This window comes from Dipodomys ordii, unplaced genomic scaffold (assembly GCF_000151885.1).
Source record: "Dipodomys ordii isolate 6190 unplaced genomic scaffold, Dord_2.0 Scaffold34, whole genome shotgun sequence".
Lineage (NCBI taxonomy): Eukaryota > Metazoa > Chordata > Mammalia > Rodentia > Heteromyidae > Dipodomys > Dipodomys ordii.
The window spans coordinates 9,478,374-9,501,885 of NW_012267250.1; the positions used below are offsets into that span (position 1 = coordinate 9,478,374).

At 35.2% G+C, this 23,512-nt stretch overlaps 1 protein-coding gene across 1 annotated transcript in view; it reads right to left on the bottom strand.

Annotated features, from left to right (window-relative positions):
* Positions 1–23,512, bottom strand: part of Tmem26 (transmembrane protein 26) — a 34,594-nt gene that overhangs the window by 9,180 nt on the left and 1,902 nt on the right. The window contains exons 2-3 of the mRNA XM_013017137.1: positions 7,656–7,734; positions 2,918–3,031 (exon numbers count right to left, since the gene is read on the bottom strand). Coding sequence (XP_012872591.1) covers positions 2,918–3,031; positions 7,656–7,734 — 193 coding nt within the window. The remainder of the gene's footprint in view (positions 1–2,917; positions 3,032–7,655; positions 7,735–23,512) is intronic.

The following is a 23,512-nucleotide window of genomic DNA, read 5'->3' on the forward strand; positions in this document are numbered from 1 at the left end:
CATAATGGCAAATGATACTTAAAAAGGCAATTGTGTAATTTTTGGAAATTGTTACTTACTTTATAATACTCTATAACAAAGTACAATATATACCAGGATTTTACATCATTTAATAACAAAATAACAAAAAGAATCTTACAGTTTCTTGTTCAGGTTTTTGAATCTGGATTTATTAACCTGGCAAGATTACTTTAACCAGGCTACAATCTTCCTTTTGCTTATTGTTGCCTTAAAACTCTATTATATCCTACCAGAAAAATTAATATTTATTTGCCTAAAGAAAGAGAATAATTATAAAGTTGTTATTGTTATTCTGAATTGTTAACATATTCAGCTATACATAAGTCAATGAGCAAATTTTATGCTGCCCCTATTCTTAGACTTTGAGAAAAATTCTACATCCCAGTAATATGTGTTGAATGGCATTTCTTTCCAATTTACCATCTACATATGTTTCAAGGAATACTACTGTCCCTCTAAGCTACAACTTTTAAAAACTACAAGGTCTTAGATCAGAAGAGATTATGACAATGATTCCAACTCATTTATGCAAATGACTTAACAATGCTTATAAAAAATCATTTACCCTTCTTGATCACTTGATAATATCTAATACACAAGTACATGAAAGAATAAAAGAAAACCAGGATGTTAATCTGATGTGCATACTTTTTATATTTTTGATGAAACCTCATATAGATCTTATTTAATTCACAAAGAAAGCACCTTAGCAGGATAAATATTCTATTTTCTGATGAAAAATGAGGGACACAGAGACTAAGTAATTCCGTCGAAGTGACATAGATAAGCTGTGCTTAGAAGTGAATTGGTATGGGGGTGGGGAGATGGGAAGGGATGGGAAGGGGAAACAAAGGAGGAGGCAACAATGCTTAATAAGAAATGTACTGATTACCTTGCCCATGTAATTGTAACCCCTCTGTATGGTATTTTCACAATAAAAAAAAGAATTGAATTGGTACCTAAAGTTCCTCTATATCAGAGAATCAATAGCATAACTTCTTGAAAACATGTTTCATTGAGAGGACTCTGCCTTCAGTTTTTCCCTTTACCCCACTGCCAAATATCAGACATGTGAACAAAAAGGAAAATATTCTCATTTGGCTAAAAATCTTTTCTATGTCATGTAGAAATGCTTCAAAGTTTAATAAAGTAGATGTCCTAGCCTGTTCAATAAGAAAAGAAAAAGTAACCAAAGGACTAGAAAGGAACGAAAAATAAGGCAAACTTTGTTCACAGATAACGTCATTGAACAGAAAATCCTAAAGAATTGACAAAAAATACTTGCTGAACTAATAATCAAAGTTATAGAATAAAGTTAAAGAATAAAGAGGTTACTTTTTCTTTATTTATATATGAGTGAAGAAGTCGAATTTTATATTAGAAACACAGTAACATTTGTATTAGCAATATTGGGTATAACTTTAACAAACATGTTGGAACAAAAACACATATACACATTTGTGTATGTTTATACATTCAATATGAAGAAAATTACAAATGCTGAAGAACTAAATCAACAAATAACTAGGGAAATAGTTTCTGTTTAGAAATAGGAACATTAAAAGTTGCCCTGATTTCGGTTATTCCTAGCTTGTTCTATAGATTTAATATAACCTTAATCAGAGTATCTGATTAATACCAGAGTTTCTGGTATATACCAGAGTTTCTGGTATATACCAGATACTGTATCTGATTTATACCAGAGTATCTGGTATAAATTGAAAAGTGGTCTCTAATATTTGTATGTAGCAAGCTGGTTCTACCTGACTGCAAGACTACAGTTATCACTGCAGCATGGTCTATATGAAAGAGTAGACAAATAGATTGATGGAACAGAACAGAAAGCGTAGAAATAACCTCCCATAAAACTGCAAGTGATTTTCCACTGATTAGCAAAGTGAGAAAAAAATCTAGACACAGAGCTTACACTCTTCATAAAAATCAACCCAAAGTAGAACATAGATACAAAGATAAAGTTTTGGAAGATGAGAGAGAACCAACATGGCTTTGTATAGGGCAAAAACTTTCTATACACTATATCCAAGAAACTATCTGAGAAACACATGAATCATAATTTGGACTTCATTAAAACCAAATGTTTCTGTTCTGCAAAAGACTGTGAAAGAGAATAAAAGCTAAGTCACAGACTTGGGGAAAAAATTGCAAATGACACATTTGATAAAGGACGGATGTCAAAAACATATAAGGAACTAAAAAATATCAACAGCAAGAAAATAATGTGACTTTTAAAAAGTTTTTATGTTTGTGGAGTAAAAAAACATATTAGGAACCAAAAAACTCAACAGTAAGAAAATAACATGGCTTTTAAAAAGGGTCTATGTTTGGGAAGTATTGCTCAGTGGAAAAACATGTGTTTAGAATGTTCAAGGCCCTAGGTTTAACTTTCGATATACACATTCTACAACAAAGATCTGAACAGATGGCCCTTTCAGAAAGGTATCTAGATGGTAAGTATCATATAAGAAAATGTTTCATGCTATATGTCATCAAGAAACATGTAAATTCAAACAACATTGTTATGTAGGTAGAATACACTTGTATGTATATAAATATACACACAGATAATTAGAACAGATAAATAAATGAATTTTATAATTAAAATATTGAAATGTAAATTTCATTATATGAATCTCCAAACAAATATTATATGAATTAAATGTTGCTTACATATATTTAAGATCCATGTAATATATTTACATATACCTATCTGGCAAGCAAAAAGTGTTTAACAATGATCATATTTTTGAATTCCTGAGCCAAACAACTAATTTGTAAATTTCCTTATGGGAGAATAATCTGATAAATGGATAATGTGTTCTCCTAAGTAGTTCTACCACCTGCTAGATGATATGGTGAATGGTGGGAAACCCCTCACCGTTTCAATGATATCATCCACTCCATGGATATGTTCACTTGGTTTCCGGGTTTGATTGAAGTCTTCTTTCCTGCTCATGTTCTGTGACATTCCTTCAGACTGAACATTGCAATGCTAAGAATTGTGGAGGGAGCAATGTAAAAAAAAAAAAGCATCACAAAGAAATAGAGTTAAAAATGGCTTGCATGTTTCCAAGAGATTATGAGCACATATATAAAGCTGATATGGGATGCATTAGCATTTCCAAAGATTAGAATATGAGACAGAAAACTTTTTTATATTCAATGTGATAAGTGCTAACTATACATCTCTAATTTTTCCACAGGCCTGTGAGGATGTATATGTTCTGAGCTATCTCAGGGCAGGGCTGTAGAACTTAAGAATGGTAACCAAAGTTCTTTTTCTGAGTCCTGTAAAAAGTATAATACAAACTAACAATGACAACAGCACAACATGTATATTCCTGGTCAAAGCATTTATTTTATGAGTGCTTCTTAAAATAGCATTCTGCTTAAATGAATAACCCAATTACTTTCAATCTTGCCTGTCATGTATTATAACAAGCAAAAAAAATTAGCATGTTCGTGCTCTGTATATTTGAATGTCAGTCTAGAAGTCAATTTAGGTTTATGGAAAATTCTACAATTGACCTAAAAGAAATGACATGTTTTTCCTTCTTCTTTCTTTACTTTTTCATGTGAATTTCTGCAAAGGACCCGTGTCCTTTGTAGATAGAGTAAGGGCATGAGAAAATATATTAGAGAAGAGACAGCACCAGAAAATGTTGCAGCCAATGCATATTTTACAAGCTGGCTTTTTTTTAAGGTTGGAGATTTTTTTCTAACATCTGCAGTGCTAATATATTTGTGAAACACACACACATATATACCACCCCCACAGTCACCATTATGCTTTTATAATCACACATTTGTCTATAGAGAAAGTATTAAAAAGAAAAAAATGTTAAAGCTATAAAAAGTTTTTTTTCTTTTCTCGTCCTTTTCTCTTCTTTATGCTGGTTATTTCACTAATTATTCTATGTGTTACTTTGAAAAGTAGAAAAGAAAATCTTCCAAGAAGATATATTTTTCTACTTATCACACAAGTAACCAGTACTAAAAGAATATTTTTAAAGAACCACAGACATAATCTCTAAAGCAAAAAGCACAGCCAGAGTTCATACTGTGGGGTTAGGTATAGAGTGTGTGCCCATGTTGTGCACACCTAGGGTTACAGGGAATTATATTGGATATAAAACAATTAAATATTTAACATGAATCCTCATTACAGACTAGTTTTGTGACTAAGAACAGAATGGTTAAAATTTAGCCACTTCTTCATGAGTATGAAAATGTATCACATACTGAAAATGGTAACCTTGTTATGGATTTAGAAATGTTATCACTAAAAATTTCATTAATACCTTGGTATTTAAGAATTTATTAAATGGGAATAAGCTAAAGCTATATTATGCTGAACATTTCACTGATCATTCTACATTTTCCTTAAAAAGAAAAAGTAGAAAGTAAAATCTGCCAAGAAGATATTTTATGTCATTCTTTTGTGCAATATGAGTTAATATAGAATAAACAGCATTGTAGTCCATATTGTGATATTAATACTTATCTGCGCCTTTTCTATTCTTGTCATGCTGTTATAGATTGAGGATACTTTTTTAAGTAGCAGCTATGTTAAGACTAAAATGAGCAAGTGATTTGATTCATTAAGCTTAGCATGATTATTTTGTTTCATAGTTACATTGTTTATATTTACCATTGTATGGGTGATTTTGTGAAGATGAGTTTGGTACCAACAGGTGGCCTTCTTCTCTGAGCTATGTCTTTAAAACTTTGAATAGCTTAAAAAGTACTCTTTGAATTGAAATAGACCATGACCCTCATTGAGACCAAAACGGTTCCATTACTTCAATTGTGATATTTCATAAACAGATCTTACTAATAGGGCTGGGCATGTAACTGTGTGGTACAGCACTTGGCTAGTATGCAGAAAGCCTTGGTTTCAATCCCTAGCACCACTCAAAAACAATAAACACACAAGCCACCTTGTAATCCAGTCTACACACACCACTAATACTTAAGGTCACAATGATATAGCCATAGCATGTAGACTCAACAGATTCAAGAATACACGTAGCATATTGATCATCTAGAAGAAATATCTTCATGAAATAGGTTAGGCTGTTTTCATAATGCCAAGTAATAGGTTAGTATATTTGGGATGTAGAGTAAATGGAAAATATGTAAAAGATTAACTCTTTTCCATCTTGGAAAACTCAGATCATTTTGAGGCAAAACCTCTAAAATATATTGCAAAAGTTAATATGGCTTAGTGCACTAAATGTCCATTAGATTCTAATCCCCAGAATTGCTACTGATTGGCTATGTGGCCTTAAGAAAATTACTTAACCTTTTTGAGCCTCAAGGTCTTCTTCTACAAAATAGAACTTTATGTACCAGTAGTCCTACCTTACGAAGTCATAGGGTCTATAAATGGTAAAATATATTTGATAATGCCTTCAAATATGGGGTACTAAAGTGATTATTACAGCTGAAATTTCCTAAATGAGTGAATGGAGAGAATTTCTGTATGTCCCTTTATTCTGCCATTTCTCATTTTATTAAATATAACCTCAATACATTTTTGTCTTACTTTATCTACTTCTATCTCTGTTCACCCTGCCATTTTAATCTCTGGGCATTCATTTTAATTTTCAGTGTCAAATCCATTACTAGTAAAGGTTCAATTTCTTCTCTAGTAAGAAAATTAGAGAGGTACTGCCTGGGGCTCCAAAATCTTTTTTAAACTTTTTTTTTTGGTTAAAAGAGCTTTTTTCATTGAGTGCTATTTGTTGTAATGGAGTTTGACCTGTATATCAATTAACTGTAAGATACATTTATAGTATAAAAGCATTTGGGGAAATGAATTGTTTTTGTGGAAGAGAGGCATGTCAGGGAATTGGATGTGCAGAGGAAAATTGTTGATTTAAATCACCAGAGCTTATTTCCATATAGTTCCTTAACTCCTCGTGGTACTTTTTAAAAAGCTGTAAGAACTTGAATAAACCAATCTGCAGTGATAAAATAATACTCACTGCAAACACACACAGCCTACGACTATGAGATTTTGTGGTGAAAGTGTTTTCTTCATGGGTACATGGTTGGTACTTGCTTGGGGGTTGTTTAATAAAAAGCCCATAGTGCTAAATTCCCATCTGTTTCTAAATTTGGGAGTAAGCATTTCCTGATAAAGTTTGGCTGTTTATACCACAAATTTAGCTATGCTATAAAATGGCCAAATACAGTAAAGTGATCTATTTATGGTCAGATTCTCACAACTCTTGTTGAAAGCATTTAATAAAGAAAGAAACAAAGACTATATAGTAAGTAAAGATCTCTTCTGTACCATCATTGTGTACCTCGAACCATGGAGTCCTCGTGGAATCTGATGAACTCTTTTCTTAAATGGCCTCCCAGAGTTGTATAGGAGCATCACCAGCAAACAGTGGTTTAACCCAGCCTAAAGCGTGCTAACTTGAAATGTCCATGTGGGAAACAGCTCAATAATAATAAGTTCTTTGTAGGGCTGGGAAGGTGGCTCAGGGGTAGAGCCTTTGCCTTGCATGCCTGAGGCCCTGAGTTCGATTCCTCAGCACTACATAAGCAAAAAGAAAAAAAGCCGGAAGTGGTGCTGTGGCTCAAGGGGTAGAGCGCTGGCCTTGAGCTGAAGAGCTGAGGGACAGCGTTCAGGCCCCACGACCGGACCCACCCCCCCCCAAAAAAAAATAGTTCTTTGTAGAAATGAGGACCTTAGCTGAGACAGTTTCTTCCCAGGTCAGGAAGGTCGGATACATTTATGCTTACCTTTCCTCCCATGTCCCATGTGTTCTAAAATGCTTCTCCTTTAATTTCATTTCTCTATAATACCATTCTTAATTCACAAGTACAGCAAGGAGACCCCAAAAGCGAATCTTCAATCATCTGAATAGCCCATATTTAAAAACACCCCATACAAAGCTGTATTTACACTGCAACATACAGATTAAGAATTTTTTTTTTCTTTTTCGTTGGTCGTGGGGCTTGAACTCTGGGCCTGGGCGCTGTCCCTGAGCTCTTCAGCTCAAGACGAGTACTCTATCGCTTGAGCCACAGCGCCACTTCGGTTTTCTGGTGGTTAATTAGAGATAAGAGTCTCACAGACTTTCCTGCTCTGGCTGGCTTTGAACAGTGATCCCCAGATCTCAGCCTCCTGAGTAGCTAGGATTATAGGTGTGAGCCATCCTCACCCTGCTTAAGATTTTTTATTTATTTATTTATTTATTTTTTGCTTATGGCGCTCCACCATTTTACAGAATGTCAGATGACTGAGAACTGCTCATACTTGACATGTCCCAGGAACACATTGAATTTACAAAGGTTAAAACCAAACCTCCTCACTCCCTCTATATTCTAGCACTGTTGTAGGAAAGGGAAATAACCTTAGAACAAGATAATTAACACAGAGGATTAATTAACTATGTACTCTTAAGTCTGAATGAATTGATGCTTTCATTGATTCTTAAATTTTTGACAGATTGTGGAATCACATTCTTTTCCTGATAACCTCTTATTTATTCAGTTCTTGATATTAGATGAGTGCATTTCTAAAATCAGTTAAGTCATACTGTTAAAGTCACTTATTGCTGAATATTCCATTTCCCTGCTTTCCAAGAAGTAAGTACCTGGTTCTCATGATGCATTTCCAGGAGCCATAAAGATGGAACAATGCTAATCAGATACAGAAATATGGCTGGAGAAAACCTGTGAAAAGGAAAACAGACAGAGTTATTTTTACAAAAAAAGTATATATATATGTATATATACATAGAGAGAGAGGGAGAAGAGAAAAGGGAATTGAAGGGAAAGGTAGGGAAGGGAGGAGAGGAAAAGAGATGAAAAGAAGAAAGAGAAAGGAGGGGAAGGGAGAAAAATGCTGATTACATTAAAGTCTACCCTTTTTATCTCAAGTGTTTATTTCCATGAGAGTAGAAGAAAGCACTATGTGATTTCTGCCATATGGATTGTAGAGAAACATAGTAACTGTAAAAGGCACTAGCAGCTGTCATTCTCACTGAATTTCTAATCCAATTAATCGATGTTAATTTTAATATGATTTAATGGGACATTGCCAATTAGTTTCAGGCACAGCACTGGGTATATTATGTTTAAGATGTTTTACAAAAAGTAAATACAGCAATAGTAAATTTCAGACTTATTTTTTCAACATTTTAATGGCAGGAATATTGGCTATATTTCTCAACATAAACCTAAAATTCTGAGAATTCCAATAATAATCCTCTAGAACACAAAAAGAAATTGCAGGGCAAAGAGAAGGAATGAGAAATAAAAATAAAAATTTAATTGAGATTTAGCCTACTCAATTGAAAGAAAATAAATATAACATGCTTTCCAAATCTATTTCTTTAAATTGCATTTTGTTTTAGATTGGACTTGACAGAACATTTCAGTCAACATTGTAAGTCAATGACTTTATTAAGACTTTTATTATACACTTGCATTTTTTGAGATGAACTGTTACCCAAACAATATTATTAGAAATGAGAGAACAGTAAATAAATATAAACGAAAAGGAAAATTTTAAGATGGATTTTTAAGGCTATTAACCCTTTCCTGAACCCCTTTCTGAACCCTTTCTTTCTTGAATTTTTGAGGAGAGAAGGGGAGAAAGGGCAAGAGACAGGAAAGTCTGTTTTTTTTAAAAAAATCAATATTTAATATAGGTACTCCCATATCTTTGATTTCCTGCCAAAACTAATTTTGAAACGAAAGGTTATGGGTCGAGATCTTATTAAAATCTGGCTTGGAAGATGGTTAGATTTCAAGGAAATATCAAAAGCCTATGCTGAGCAAGCTCTTTAAAAAAGAAAAAAAGAAGAACAATTAACTCGGACGTTACAAATCAAAGGAAACAGGAGGAGGGAAGGGTAGATTTCCCCAGGAAATGTGTAAATTTTTGTTCGGATTTATGATGTTGGCTGGACCAAAACATCCCTGACTCCTTCTGGATTAACTTTGAGATTAACTCTCTTCACAACACCCTTACAACAATAATCTGGGGGAAATATTGCACTGAACATATAATAGCTCTTGAAAGAATTAAAAATAAAACAATGATCCTTAGACCCTTCTATGTGTAATAGATACATACTTATATATATATATGTATATACATATTTAGAAAATGATACTTTCCCACTTCAAGATATTTCCTCTAATTAGAAAATTGGTTATGCAAATCCACACACATACACACACACACCCTTGGAGATTTAAGATTTTGTGTGTTGACTAATATAGCAACATTATTATCTTGTAATCTTATATTTAAAGCATCCACATTTTCTTAAATCTGCTTTGTTTTCTTCTACATCTTATCAAGCTGAACAGTAAGTACTCTAACTTGTGTGTATTTAAAACAAAGCAAATAAAAATAAAAGTTGGGTTGTAGATCTGTGGTACTGTACTTAGTAGGAGACTTGGATTTAAGACCCAAAACTAAAAAAGTAAACCAACAAAAAAAATCAGTTTAAAACATTACCCTTTACTTCGATTCTTTGAAGTATTTAACATTAAAAAATGAAAATGGCTAGAAAGAAGAAATAAGAATCAAACTGAGGGCCCAGGAAGTAATTATACTCAACTGAGTCACGGTCTCATTTGACTGGCCTGGGTCTCTATTCTGAACATGGTGCATTAGACCCTTCCAGTTTGGCTAATCTGTAAAGAGGGGCTCTAAACTGGCTTTTTAAAAAACTTCTCCCTAAATAATGTTCTTCTCATGCTTGTGTAACCATGAACATGTTAACATCCTACTTGTATTCTTAGGGGATAGCAGGACTTAATCTTAACTACATTGCTTGTGACCTAACACATGCTGTCCGATTTCCTAGTACACTGCTTAGCTTTCCTTATGCATGTTCCTTGAGGGCAGATTCTGGTGTTCTCTATCTTTAGATTCCTTCTCTACCCATTTCATCTTCTCTTCTCACCCATGGTATTGCTAGTCTTCAATTAATGTTCATTGAACAAATACTTGAATGTTGAGATGCCCACATTTTTTCATTAAAATAAAACTAAGCAAATAGAAAGAATAGAGGCTTTGCTCAGATATAAATCATGAGTAGGTGAATAAAAGCTTTTCTAGTGCTTGTGGTCCTCGGCCCTAGATGTCCACCGCCCGAGGGAAGGATTGGCAGAGGCTTACAGCTTCCTGAGTTCCAGAGAGAAATTATTCTAGGTTTTAGAAGCCAGAGACCTATGACTCCAGCACTATGATTAATACTATTTATTAGTTTATTTTTATTATCTTCAAGTAGTTATTACAAAGGACTCGCCATTTAACAAGGCAGTTTATGAATACAATGCATCTGAATCAGAATCACTCTGTTCAATATTGTTACTCACCTTTCCTGACCTAACTTTTCCCTCTCTTTCTTATTTTTGTAGCATATACATTGAATTTCTAAACTGAATTTTTCCCCATCCCCCAACCCCGGCTCTTCATTTGTCTACCCATCTCCTTTTGGCCCTACCCTACCTCTTGTAAGGACCAGTTTCCTGCTGCTTATTTTGTTGAGTCGACTTTGCCTTTCAAAGGAATTACACTATTTGATTTCTCCCTTAAATCTACCATATTTCAATTAATTCATGTGTAACCATTTGCATATCACCAAAGGTGTTTACTTGTAGGCCTATTCAAGCTTCTATGTATGAGTGATACAACTGCAACCTTTGTCTTTCTGGACTTGACTTCACTGAATCTAACTTTTTCCCGGTCTTTCCCTTTCCTTACAAATGATAAATATTACTCTTTCTTTCTTTTTTTTTTCCGGTCGTGGGGCTTGAACTCTGGGCTGGTTGCTTTCCTGTACTCTTCAGCTCAAGGTGAGTGCTCTACTGCTTAAGCCACAGAACCACTTCCAGTTTTCTAGTGATTTATTGGAGATAAGAGTCTCACATAGTTTCCTGCTGGGGCTGGCTTTGAACCATGATCCTCAGATCTCAGCCTCCTGATTAGCTAGGATTCAGGAGAAGCCACTGGCACCCAGCTTATTCTTTCTAATAGAGGATTAAGTCCATTATGGCCAGGAACCAGTGGTTCATGCCTGTAAACCAGCTATTCAGGAGGTTGAGAGCTGAGGATCACAGGATCACAGTTCAAAGCCAGTCCAGGCAGGAGCATCCATGAGACTCTTATCTCTAATTAACCACCAGAAAACCGAAGTGGTGCTGTGGCTCAAGTGGTAGAGTGCTAGCTAGCCTTGAGCTGAAGAGCTGAAGGACAGAGTTCGGAGTTCAGAGTACAGGCCCAGAGTTCAGGCCCCACAAACAAACAAACAAACAAAAAAGTCCATTATGTATATATACCACATTTTCTCCATCTATTCATCCATTGAGCAGCATCTGGGCTGATTCCATATCTTGACTATGTTAAAATGTGCTACAATGAAGATGGTTGTGCTGGTCACTTTACTGTAACCTGGTTTGTGATTTTTAGGATAAATGTCCAGAGGATGAATTGTTGGGTTATAGGGAAGTTCTAGGTTTAGTTTTTTAAGGAACCTCTATATTGCTGAACTTACTTACTTACTGCTGAACAAACTTACATACCTACCAACAGTGTAATAAGGTTCCCTTTTGGCCACATCTTCAACAGCATCTGTTTTTGTTAGTTTTCTTGATGATGGCCATTCTAATGGGTGAGGTGGAATTTAGTGTTGCTTTGATTTGCATTTCCTTTATGGACAAAGATGACGAGCATTTCTTCATTTGTTTATTGGGCATTTTACTTCTTCTGAGACATCTCTCTTTAGAATATTAGCCCATTTATTAATTTGGTTGTTATTTCTTTGAGGGTTTAATTTTTTTAATCTACTAGCTAAATAGCTAGATAGCTATATTCTGGATATTAAGCCCTTGTCTGATGTATAGTTGACAAATCTCTTATCAGGGAAAGTAGTGCTGGAGGTATAACAATGCCAAATTTCAAACTCTTCTACAGAGCTATAGTAATGAAAACAGCTTGGTATTGGCACAAAAACAAGACAAATGGAACAGAATAGAAGACCCTGAAATAAACCCATAGATCTATAGCCATCTAATATTTGATAAGGGTGCCAAAACATAGGCTGGAAGAAAGAAAACCTCTTAAACAAATGGTGCTGGGAAAACTTTAATATTGAAACGAGTAGAAGATACAATAGGGCTTCTTAGCACAGGTAGAAGTTTTCTGAGTAAAGATCCTTAAGCACAAAAAAGCAAAGAAAGACTTGATCAATGGGACTGCATCAAACTTAAAAATTTCTGCACAGCAAAGGACATAACCAATTGATACTATGTTAATTGTTGCCCCACCAATTTAAAATAGTACAACACAAGGATTCTATTTGTTAAAAAGTTTACCCACTGTTCCTTACAGAATTTCTTGTCTCCACACAAATATTTAGTTCTTTGAGTCCTAGTTGTTTTGTAAGGGCTTTGCATTCAGGGTCTTGTACTTGCTAGTCAGGAACTCTGCCACTTGAGCCATACCTCTAGACCTTCTGTCTTATTTTGTTTTTTAGAGAAGATGTCAATTTTTGCTGGGGTCAGCTTGAGACCATAATACTACTAGCTATCCCTCCCAGAGAGCTGGCATAACTGATGTGAAGCATTATGCCTGGCTTTCTTGTGGGATGGAGTCACACTATTCTTTTTTGTTTGTTTGTTTTGCCACTACTGGTCTCTAACTGCAATTCTCCCCAATCTGTTCTTCCTCTGAGTAGATGGAATTGCAGGTATGACTGTCCCCATTGTAGATTCTTCATTTTGTGTGATTAATGCAATTTGGTTTTGGAGCCAGGGGGTGTGTTTTATAAAAATAAATAAATAAATAAAGCTTGTTCCCATATTTGTCTGTGTAATGAATTAAGCTGCATGCCTTTTCTTAGGAGTTACCATAAAATTTCACTCTTTATTTGCTGATGGCACAGGAAGAAGTAGGCACCAAAAACTTCGTTTGAAGACTTATACCATAATGGGATCTGATCCACTCAAAAATAAGTGATATCGTTTTTAGATACTGGTATGTTGAAATACAAGATATAACACTGTTTTTCATTGTCAGCTAATATTTATTTCTTTTGCTAATATTTGCTTTTTATATATTTTTATTGTAAAGATACCATACAGAGGGGTTATAGTTACATGAGTAAAGTAATGAATCCATTTCCTCTTGAGCATTGTTACCCTCTCCTTTGTTTTGTCCCAGCCATCCCTTTCATCCCCACCTCCCCACTTCCTCTCTTCACTCCCTCCCGAAAGTTGTACAGTTAAGTTTTTAACATAGTGTGTTGTACATCTCATTGTTACAATGGGTCAGACTGTATCCTTTTTTCAGCATTTTATCATACTTATTTTTATTTTTATTTTTTTTCTCTTTTTTTTTTTTTTTTTTTTTTTTTTGGTCTGGTCGTGGGGCCTGAGCTCTGGGCCTGGGCGCTGTCCCTCAGCTCTTCAGCTCAAGGTTAGTGCTCTCCCACTTGAGCCACAGCGCCACTTCCGGCTTTTTTCTTCTTGTTTATGTGGTACTGAGGAATCGAACCCAGGGCCTCATGCATGCAAGGCAAGCACTCTACCACTGAGCCAGCTTCCCAGCCTCATACTTATTTTTAAAGAGCCTAATACATATATCATTAAATGAGTAATACATCAAAGCAGAAAATTCTGAAAATCTAACAATATTCTATTAACAATGAGATAACTGCTTTGAGAAACTCAGACTTATTACAATCACAGTATCTCCTATCCCCTGTCAGCATGCTGGACTTTGCTAGTGCTAATATTTTAAACTGCAAATTACTTTGCTCAGCTACTTATTCTAAATGAAAAACCTTCCTTTATAAAACTTTCCACAATAATTTTATTTTTTGACTTCACAACCTTTAGCCTTCCTGCCAATAATATCTCAATGGCTATTTTATTTGTTTATATACTTATCTGCTGACTAACAAATTCATTTGCTTGGGATATTAATCAAATATGTTATGTGTACATGTTTTGCTATGTGCTCAACACAGAGCTCTTTAAGAACTGTACTTATTGATTTTTTCCATATCATTTCACTCAAAAGTAAAATACTATTTATCATATAAAACTGTCATTTTCAATAAATTGTAATGCTTTTACGAAATGATTATGTCATGACATTTAGCATGTTAATGCTGCAATGCATTTTATTTACTTTAACTCACTATTAGTCTAGAATTAGGATTCCATTTTCCTCTTTAAAATGACAAATACTACTCTTTTCTTATTGAAAATAATAGACATTCATTTTTACAACATAGAACATTATAAGTAAGCATATAGAGAAAAATATTAACCATTGTATCACATACTGCATTGTTAAGGTTTTCTCTTTCTGGCTTCCAATAATGCATATAGATCTGAAAATGGATAGTTAAGTGAAGCAAAAATAATGTTTAAACATTACTGTGATGTGAATAGATTTCATCTGTATTTCATTTCTCAGTATTTCTACATTATTCTGTAAGGATCCTAGACTCGAGTTTCAAAATATCTCATGTTAAATCACTTTAAGTACCTTCAATAAAATTTCTGGAAATTCAAATTTCACAGAAATCAAGAAACCAATTCAAAGTACCCTTTTCTGAGCCACGAGGCTTTGAGGATTTAAGGATTTCCTTTTTCCCTGTGCTCCAGCTAGATCCTCTAAGTTCCTATCAAGGATGCTCAGTACAGGGTTTGATATTAGTGTGCAGGAAGAAGTGGTAGCCAACACCATAGCCTCCCTGTTTCACCTACTGTTCTGTAAAACGTACAGTGAACTCAATGCCTTTGCACGATTCGCCACCTCTGAGTGCCTAGGAAGTCACAGGCTCAACTCCAACTACTACCCATATATTTTCTTAATTGGCATGGCCTTCACCAACCACCTCTGTTTCCAGAGCTTCGTTTTCACCTGCTCACTGGCAAGGGAGGCCATCCCTAAATTGCCAAAAGGTCAGGAAAATGGGCACAGAAGTAGAAAATAGAATGTATAGACTAAATACTCTCTAGCAGTTTCTAAGATCACATGATTAGTTTGCTTTATAGTGATCTAATAGACAAATAGTATCAGAAGAGAGAAGGGAACAATTTTACCTGGTTTGAAAACACCCATCACAATAGAGTCGGTCTCCCTAGTCTTGAGGAATGCTAACATTTGGGGACATACTTTTGGAAGTGAATATTAGGGTCCTTGAATTTTTAATGATTGTTGATTCTAATTTTTCATTGTTGCAACTAATTGTTAAAATAAAGTCCTATTCCTAAATTAGTATATAAACAAAGCAAAATTACTATTATACACACCTCACTTAAGATTTTCTGAGAACAGGTCTGAAGTAAGCACAGCTTTGTTACAATCCAATAGGTCACGTTTGAACTTCTTTAAACTCTGGGGGTAGGGTTCACATGGTAGAGTGCTTACCTAGCAAACTCAAGGCTGGGTTCAATGCTCAGTACCTCAGCAAAATAAATAAATAAATAAATAAACCACTACCAAACTAGTTACAGGCACAAAGGATGAATCTATTTTAAGATCTATGTACTTTTTTTCATAAAATATTTCTGAGGCAAAGAAAATCATGACATCTTCCTAAATGAATTGGTTCCTAGGAATGCCCTAGGTACCATCTTGATACTTCTTCAAGCGCAATATCACGTCCTTTCTCTGCTGTCCTGCCTATCATCAGCTATTTCCAAGTCCAGTATATTGTTTCTATCCAACAGCCTACCTTGCTGTTCCATTCCTGGCTCTGTAGCCTTTTTGCACACTTGAACTTCTATAAAATTTGCTTCTCAGACTATTGTTAGGTGCTGTACTCATAGTTTCTTTTATGTTCCACTCCTCCAAAAACACTATTGCAACATCTAGTATAATGATGCTTCTTTAATGAATGTATGTTTGTTTAATGAATAAATGAATTTAAGTCACTGCTGATTATAAGAATTTTAATGCTTCCTGAGATTGTATAATACATCATTAATGTCATGTGTGTAATGTAATTTATTTCATTCGATATAAAGACAATGGTATTTGTTTTTGTTCTATAGAAGAAGGTGTTTCTTCCCTGTACGACCTATAATAAAAACAAATAAAGACAGCCTAGAATTTTCCACTTTTTTTTTACCCTTTACAACCCATTTTCGTTTTTATACAGACATCTGCTTGAGCAGGAATGTCTTGGAGCCATATGTTTAGTATGAACTTTTCCACATTGTATTGTAAGAAAACTCATCCTAGTCCTCTATTAGTAGGCCACCTGGGATATACTTATGCAAGTTGAGTGAAAAATAGAGAAATCTGACCCTTTGTCTACAAGAGAAAACCCACCCTAAAAGCTATGTAGTTCTATTGTCTACAGGTAAAAAGCCCAATTTGGCTATTGAAGGCAAAGCCCAACAACGAGGGTGATAAATTTGGAGAAAAAAGAGCTCCACACAGGAGTACCAAGGCTTCATTCCTAGAAAGGGGAATCCTCCAAGCTCCTAAATCTTGGTTTCTCCATCTGCATGTAGGAGCAATACTAGTATCAGGAGGGCTATTCTGTAGATTGCATGGGCTGAGAATTAGCGCAAAAGTTTGGCTCAATAAATGTTAGAGCCTACCAGATGTTTGAAATTGTGTTAGGATGTATTATTATTAGTTGTGTTGCTAGGTAAGGATTTTACCTCGCTGAACATCAGTGCCTTCATCCTAAAGTAGTGATAAGATTAATGTATAGGGTCAAGAGGAGGGTCCTAATGAATATGGAATGAGCTCAATAATTGATGACGGTTACCAACTCCATTAACATTATGACCATCATCCTCATCCCCCTCATTGCCATCACTATGATTAGTGCAAAAGGCACAAGCAGTGCTTTGGGAAGCTGTTGCAGATGAGCTAAAATATTGCATGAGAGTGGAAGCACTATCATGGGAAGAAGGAAACAAAGGGTTTTACAGAAGATACAGGGACTGGCAAGAACATTGATGTAAAGTTCATTTTATTAAGGAATTTTTGTATTCTAGTAAATATGCCACTTTAAGTCAGTTATACATTATCCTCTGTACTGAGGTCAAATGAACGAATCAAAAATAAAATATAACACCTTTAAACAATTTTATATGGTGGGTTTATAATCAGAAAAAAGTGACAAAATCAATCCACACCTGGCATTTCATACATAGCAGCTACCTTGATGTCTTTACTATTCTTTCAATGTGACTTTCAGAAGCAGCACATTACATGGTACATACATTAAGAAAATTTTAACAGGAAGAATCATTGATTTTCTTTGACAAAATGACTTTTACACCTGAGACTCAACTCTCCTGATACCAGTACTTCATAGGAACTAACAGGATAGTGTAAGGCAGGCACATGGGGTGAATAAACTTTGATGTAAATTGTGAATTGGAAAAGAAGCTAAACAATTCACATTTGTCCTGATACTGCATACATAATAATGTGACTGCCATGGGGAGAAATGCATGAAATTTAAAAGTAGAGATATATTTATACTGACTTTAGCTACCACAGTAATTCCTAATTTGTTTTCCTCTCAGTGCAGAAAGAAATTCTATGAAATGATAATCACCTTGATTTTCAATTCTAAAGGTCTCCACTAAATATATGCTTGGAGACATATATGCTTGAATCATTAATTAATGATTCGATTTCTTGGAGATACTACCTAAATACTAACATATTATTACATTAGACTCATTTAGGGACATGAGTTTTCTTCCTTAATTATGACTTGAATTACTCAAAACACCTTTGCTAGTAATATGCAACCTGTGTTTCCAGAGGAATACAAATTTAAGTCACATTTTCACACTGAGCTCAAGGCTCAGAATACGAAAGACACATGACTACAAACATACCAGAAGATACTGTTGTAGGACTCCTGTTACACATTACGGCCAGCACTAGGAAGCCTAATACATAGCAGAAAGTGTTACTGGAATTACTAAAAAGCTAAGTAGAGAGTTCATGACAACCAATGTGAGCAGGGAGAGATATGCCTGATCTATCTTCTGAGGGAAGGTCCAATGCCCAAGTTGACCTTATGGAAGTCACGGGATCTCCTTCCAAACGCCTCCATTTTATCTTCTATGGGGCCCAAACAGATCAGTGGAGGATAACAGAGGAAGAATGTGCTCATTTCTCAAGTTTCTCTCTGGTATTTTAATGAACAGTTTTAGTAGATTCTGTAGAATTCCATCAGTACTCCTGCAGTGCTCAAAACATGGTGCCAAAAATTTAACTTTTTTATGCATTTATCTTGCATATCTACAGGTGTTACTTCACCATTGAGCAGTCCAATGTTAGTTAAATAATCAAAACAGGTTTCTTTGAGTTTCCATAAAATAGGCTTGAATTTAGTGCTAAATCCCGTTACTTCCTAATTTGTCTTCTTTTTTCAGTTATGAGCCATCCAGGCATCTTCTTCTTCTATTTTTTTATTGTGTAAATACCATACAGAGGGGTTACAATTACATGGGCAAGGTAATGAGTACATTTCTTATCAAGTATTGTTGCCTCCTTTGTTTCTCCTTCCCATCCCTTCCCATTCTCCCCCACCCCTTCACCCCCCTGTCATCCCCATCTACCCACCCCACCCCACCCCTGCACCAAAGTGGTAAAGTTCGTTTTTCAACATAACGACTTGTATATCTCATTGTTGCAATGGGTCCACCTGTATCCCTAGTTAAACAATTTGTTTTTTCCCTTCCCCTCCACAAATTATACCAACATCAAATACAGTGAAAGCAGGGTTATACTGTGGGGGAGGGACATACAAAGCAACAAAGAAATATCTTATAAATATGTTAGAAACAATAGCAAGAAAGAAAAAAACATTTGAGTCCTTATCTTGGGGTTCATTTTGCCTAACATCAACTTATTTGACCTGTTCTGCTTGTCTCAGACATATAGTAGATATTGCAAATAAAGGAAACCATGGAACCGATGTTTCTTTGGGCCTGGCTTACTTCACTTAATATAATTTTTCCAAGTCTTTCCATTTCCTAACAAATAGGACAATGTCATTCTTTCTGATGGAGGCATAGAATTCCATTGTGTATATATACCACATTTTCTTGATCCATTCACCTACTGAGGGGCATCTGGATTGGTTCCATATCTTATCTATGGTAAATAATGCTACAATAAACATAACTTCCCTATGACCCAGCAATCCCACTTTCGGGCATTTACCCAAATAATCACAAACAAGACCATAGTAAAGCTACCAGCACATGCAGGCATCTTCTAGCACACACAGGTTTAAAATGAGATTACGGTAAATATTTAAAAGTGAGGAAGAATTATTTTCATGTAGAATTTGAGGGCACAGGAGAAGAGACAGTGCAATGCAGTAAAGAAAGCCAACATTTATTAGTCATAGAAGAGTCTTGAGGCACAAGAACACAGTCTGTCGCTCTAGCTTTGTTCTTCTCCATGAAGCATTCATCCCATGCATGGCTTTCTTGTACTTCTAAGACCCCAGCTCAAATGTCACTTCCCTAGCCAACCTATCCCAGTGGAACACTCCCACTCCATTCCCTCACTACAACTCATTCCACTTAAGTATTCATACTTTTTATCACAATTTATTAACTGGCTTAATATTATCTGTTAGCTCACTGGCGTATTGTCATTTACATCTTTCATTATTTTCTGAATCCTTTGGTCAAAAGTTTTTTTTTTTTGAGGAAAGAAACTTGCCTTTTTTATTTACTTCCATTTCCCCCATTTCTACAACACATGAAACAGTAGGCATTTCATATACTGTAGTAGAAAGGAGAGTGATATAGAAATCTGTCCATGGTTTCCAGAACTAGCCGATTAAAGATGTCCTCCCTCTGACCATCTCTCTAGCAGGCTTATTTCACCAGTTTTACCTACTGTGACTTCAATGATGTACATTCCTTCTCCTTCACCCAGAACCCCACATCCTTATCTCTCCAGGTGCTTAGGAGTGCAATAAACAAGCATGAGAGCTTGGAATCTAGCCTACTATTTTTCTCCAAATTACTGACAATGTGATCCTGGGTGAAAAGATGTAAAAGTTCTATGCCTCATTTTTTCATCTTTGTTATTGTTATTTTTAATGTACTATGTGATTTCCTTTTTCTTCTGTGGTTTTTGTTTCCCTTATGGTTTATCCCCTGTTGTCACTATATTTGATGTGGGTATCCTGGGTATTGTATATATATTTATCTGAATTAGGGAAGGAAAGGGGAACAAAAAATGGTGAGACAAAGGACAAAGGGGAAGCCAATGCAACAGTGACACTCACAAGACAATATGTTGGAAATAATCTGTACAACTTGGGAGGTAGGGGAGAGAAAGTGGGAAAAATCGAGGGATGGGGTAACAAGTTCAATAAGAAATGTACTCACTACCTTACTTACGTAACTGTAACCCCTGTTTACATCACCTTGGAAATAAAATTAAAATACAAATTAGAAAGAAACAAGGGCTGTAGTGGTGGCTAAGTAATCAGTGGCAGAGCACCTGATAAGCAAATGTGAAGCCCTGAATTCAAACCCCAATTACATCAGGAAAAAAATGGATTCAGGTATTAATGACTTGTACTTATTTCCTAGCTACTCAGGATGCTGAGATTTCAGCATCGAGGTTCAAAGTTACCCAGGCAGAAAATTCCATGAGACTCTCATCTCCAATCAGGCAAAAGAAAAAGAGGAAGACAGGAAGGCAGAAAAGTAGGAAGGAAAGAGGAAAGAAGGCTGGAAGGAAAGAGGAAGAAAGGAAGAAAGGCAGGAATGGAGGAAGACAGGCAAGCAGTAGGAAGGCAGGCAGGCAGGGAGGCATGAAGGCAGGCTGGAAGGAAGGAAGGAAGGCAGGAAGGCAGGCTGGAAGGAAGGAAGGAAGGCAGGAAGGAGAGAAAAGAAAAAAGAAAGAAAAGAGGAAATAAGGAAAAGAAAGAAAAAGAACCAAAGAAAGAAAGAACCAAAGAAAGAAAGAGAAAGCTTGAAGGCATGGCTCAAGTAGTACAACACCAACAATAAACATACAAAGCCAAGCTGGAGTGTGCGGTCCTTAGTTTAATCCCTAGTACCAACAAAAAAAGTTTGTGTAGAGACAAAAACAGAATGATTGCAGGTTGGGATAATCTCTGTGTGATGCTTACTTGAGCACAGTTAATACTAAATATTCTTAATGATCCTTATTTCCACCTTTCAAAGCACTCAATAAAAATGCTATTTTTAAGCTTCATATTTGTTTGCTTTCTGTGTCTTCTCTCTAGTCACAAAGTGTCTAGCATTGTATCGTGTTTATTTATTATGCAAGTCAGCCAACGGTTGTTTGATTAGATTTAACAAAGGAAAATGGAGAGGGGAGGGGAAGAAGGGAGGGAGGGAGAAAGGGAAGCACATAGATAAGTTATTATCTATTAGCTTAAAAATGTTATTCCTTGTATTCAGAAAATTCCCATGAAAAAAATTCAGCATTTAAACATCTGTATTTTTGTCAGTCATTTCTACTTGAAATTCAATTTAATCTCAGATATTCCCTGCTTTCAAGTGAATAGGCTTCAGATTTGTCACATACTTGGTCAGCTTTCTATCCCCTGAGGAATATTTTATCACTGTTGGCTTGTAATTGACTTTACCTAAATAGTAATCCACCAATCCATTGGATACTTGTCCAGTCAACTGAAAATAAAATCATGATAAAATAAAGCCATGTGATACTAATTTCCATCCTGTAAAAATGTAAGTGAATATGCAGGTGAAAAAATGCTAAGTGGAAAAAATAGCCAACTCTCCTCACATACATTTATTAAATTTAACAAGGGTTCTGTCTTTGGCTCTCTTTCTCAATCCTATAGATTCCAGCATATTAAATTCTCCAACTGGCAAGTTAATAGTGTTGATGTAATGTTGCTTTTCCCTGGATAGCTGAGCTCAGCAATTCTAGCTCCATTTTCCTTTTCCAAAGAATAGCTAAAGAAACATTTCTTGGACACATGTTACATGTGTGCTACATTTCTGAAAATTTAGATCACATTTTCCTCTGTATGGATACGTGTTTGGTACCATAATTTCTATAGATTTGAATTTAAGGAGTCCAGGTGTAAATTTTAGCCAAAAGAAAAATTTCAAAGTAGCCCAAAATAACCCAAAGGAAATTAATAGATTTAATATTCAAGCAAAGGGACTTTTTCATTCTACATGTATGTACATTTTCATCTGCCTTAAATTTCTAATTTTCAATTTGAGAGAGCAGCTAACGCTGCCTCCTCTTCCTCTTCTTCTTTCTCTTCCTCCTCCTCTTCTTCCTCCACTTTTGCTGCTGCTTCTGCTTCTTTTGCTTCTTCTTCTTTGACTTGCAGATGCAGTTTCCAATTTACACAAAGATAAATTTCTCTCCTATGTCCATTTTTAAATGGCCTATAACATCTGTAACTTTGTTGCTTTTACTTTCCTGATAATATATCATGAATCTATCTCCAGGGGTTAGAATCTAGCTTATTATTTTCAATACCAGTAACATATTCCGTACTGTGAATACTTCATGATTATCCAGCTATTACTTTGATGAATAGATGTACATGTAAATATTTTTCTATGTAGAAATAGCATAGATATTACTAATAATATTTACTCTATTAGATTCCATTAACCTACATTTTGTAAAGAAAAGTTGTTCTTATCATTCAAAAGCCAAAAAATATTTCTCCAAAAATTTCAACCTAGAAATGAAATGTGCCTCGAATCAAATCCCCTTTCATTGCTATCATGTTATTTCAAGAATAATTACATATGCTTTCATATACTTTGAACAACCCATTCTCAGATTGTTCTTTTTGTATGACAAAATAGTGTGGGGGTTTTAGTCACTACAAAAATGGCTTTATTTGCAAGCCATATCAACTTTTTTCCTTTGATGATTTTCAAATATTAGTTAAGATGTTGAGCCAACATTTTCTTTTAGTTTCTGTTATAATGCATACTATATAACATCATGGGTCCGATTTTCTCATAAAATATTTTCCTCACTTTTCCACCCTGAACCAACGTTTTTTGGCTAATCTCTCCAGAGAACATATTTGACTTGCACATACATAAAATGTATTTAGTTGATATAAGAATAAGAAGAAAACAAAGGAAAATCTTAAGATCTAGAGAAAATTCATTTTTATTCATGGACTATCAACATATATACTATCTCAAAGGGTTCTTCAACAACCCACCAAATAAATATTTATACATCCAAGACCAAGGCTCAGAGACACTGAGTACCCTGTGTAAGGTTTCACAGTAAGTAAGTAGGAGTGCTTGTATTTTACCTCATTATCAATCTGACTTTGAGACCCCCTCCAATTCTAGACATTAGTATATTGCCAGTTCTCTGTTATTTGATTCATTGACCATCACCCATGTGTGTTCCAACCACTTTTTCTTTCTTGGTTTGCAGTTCCATGTCTGCCTGATTCAATAGTCAGCCATGACA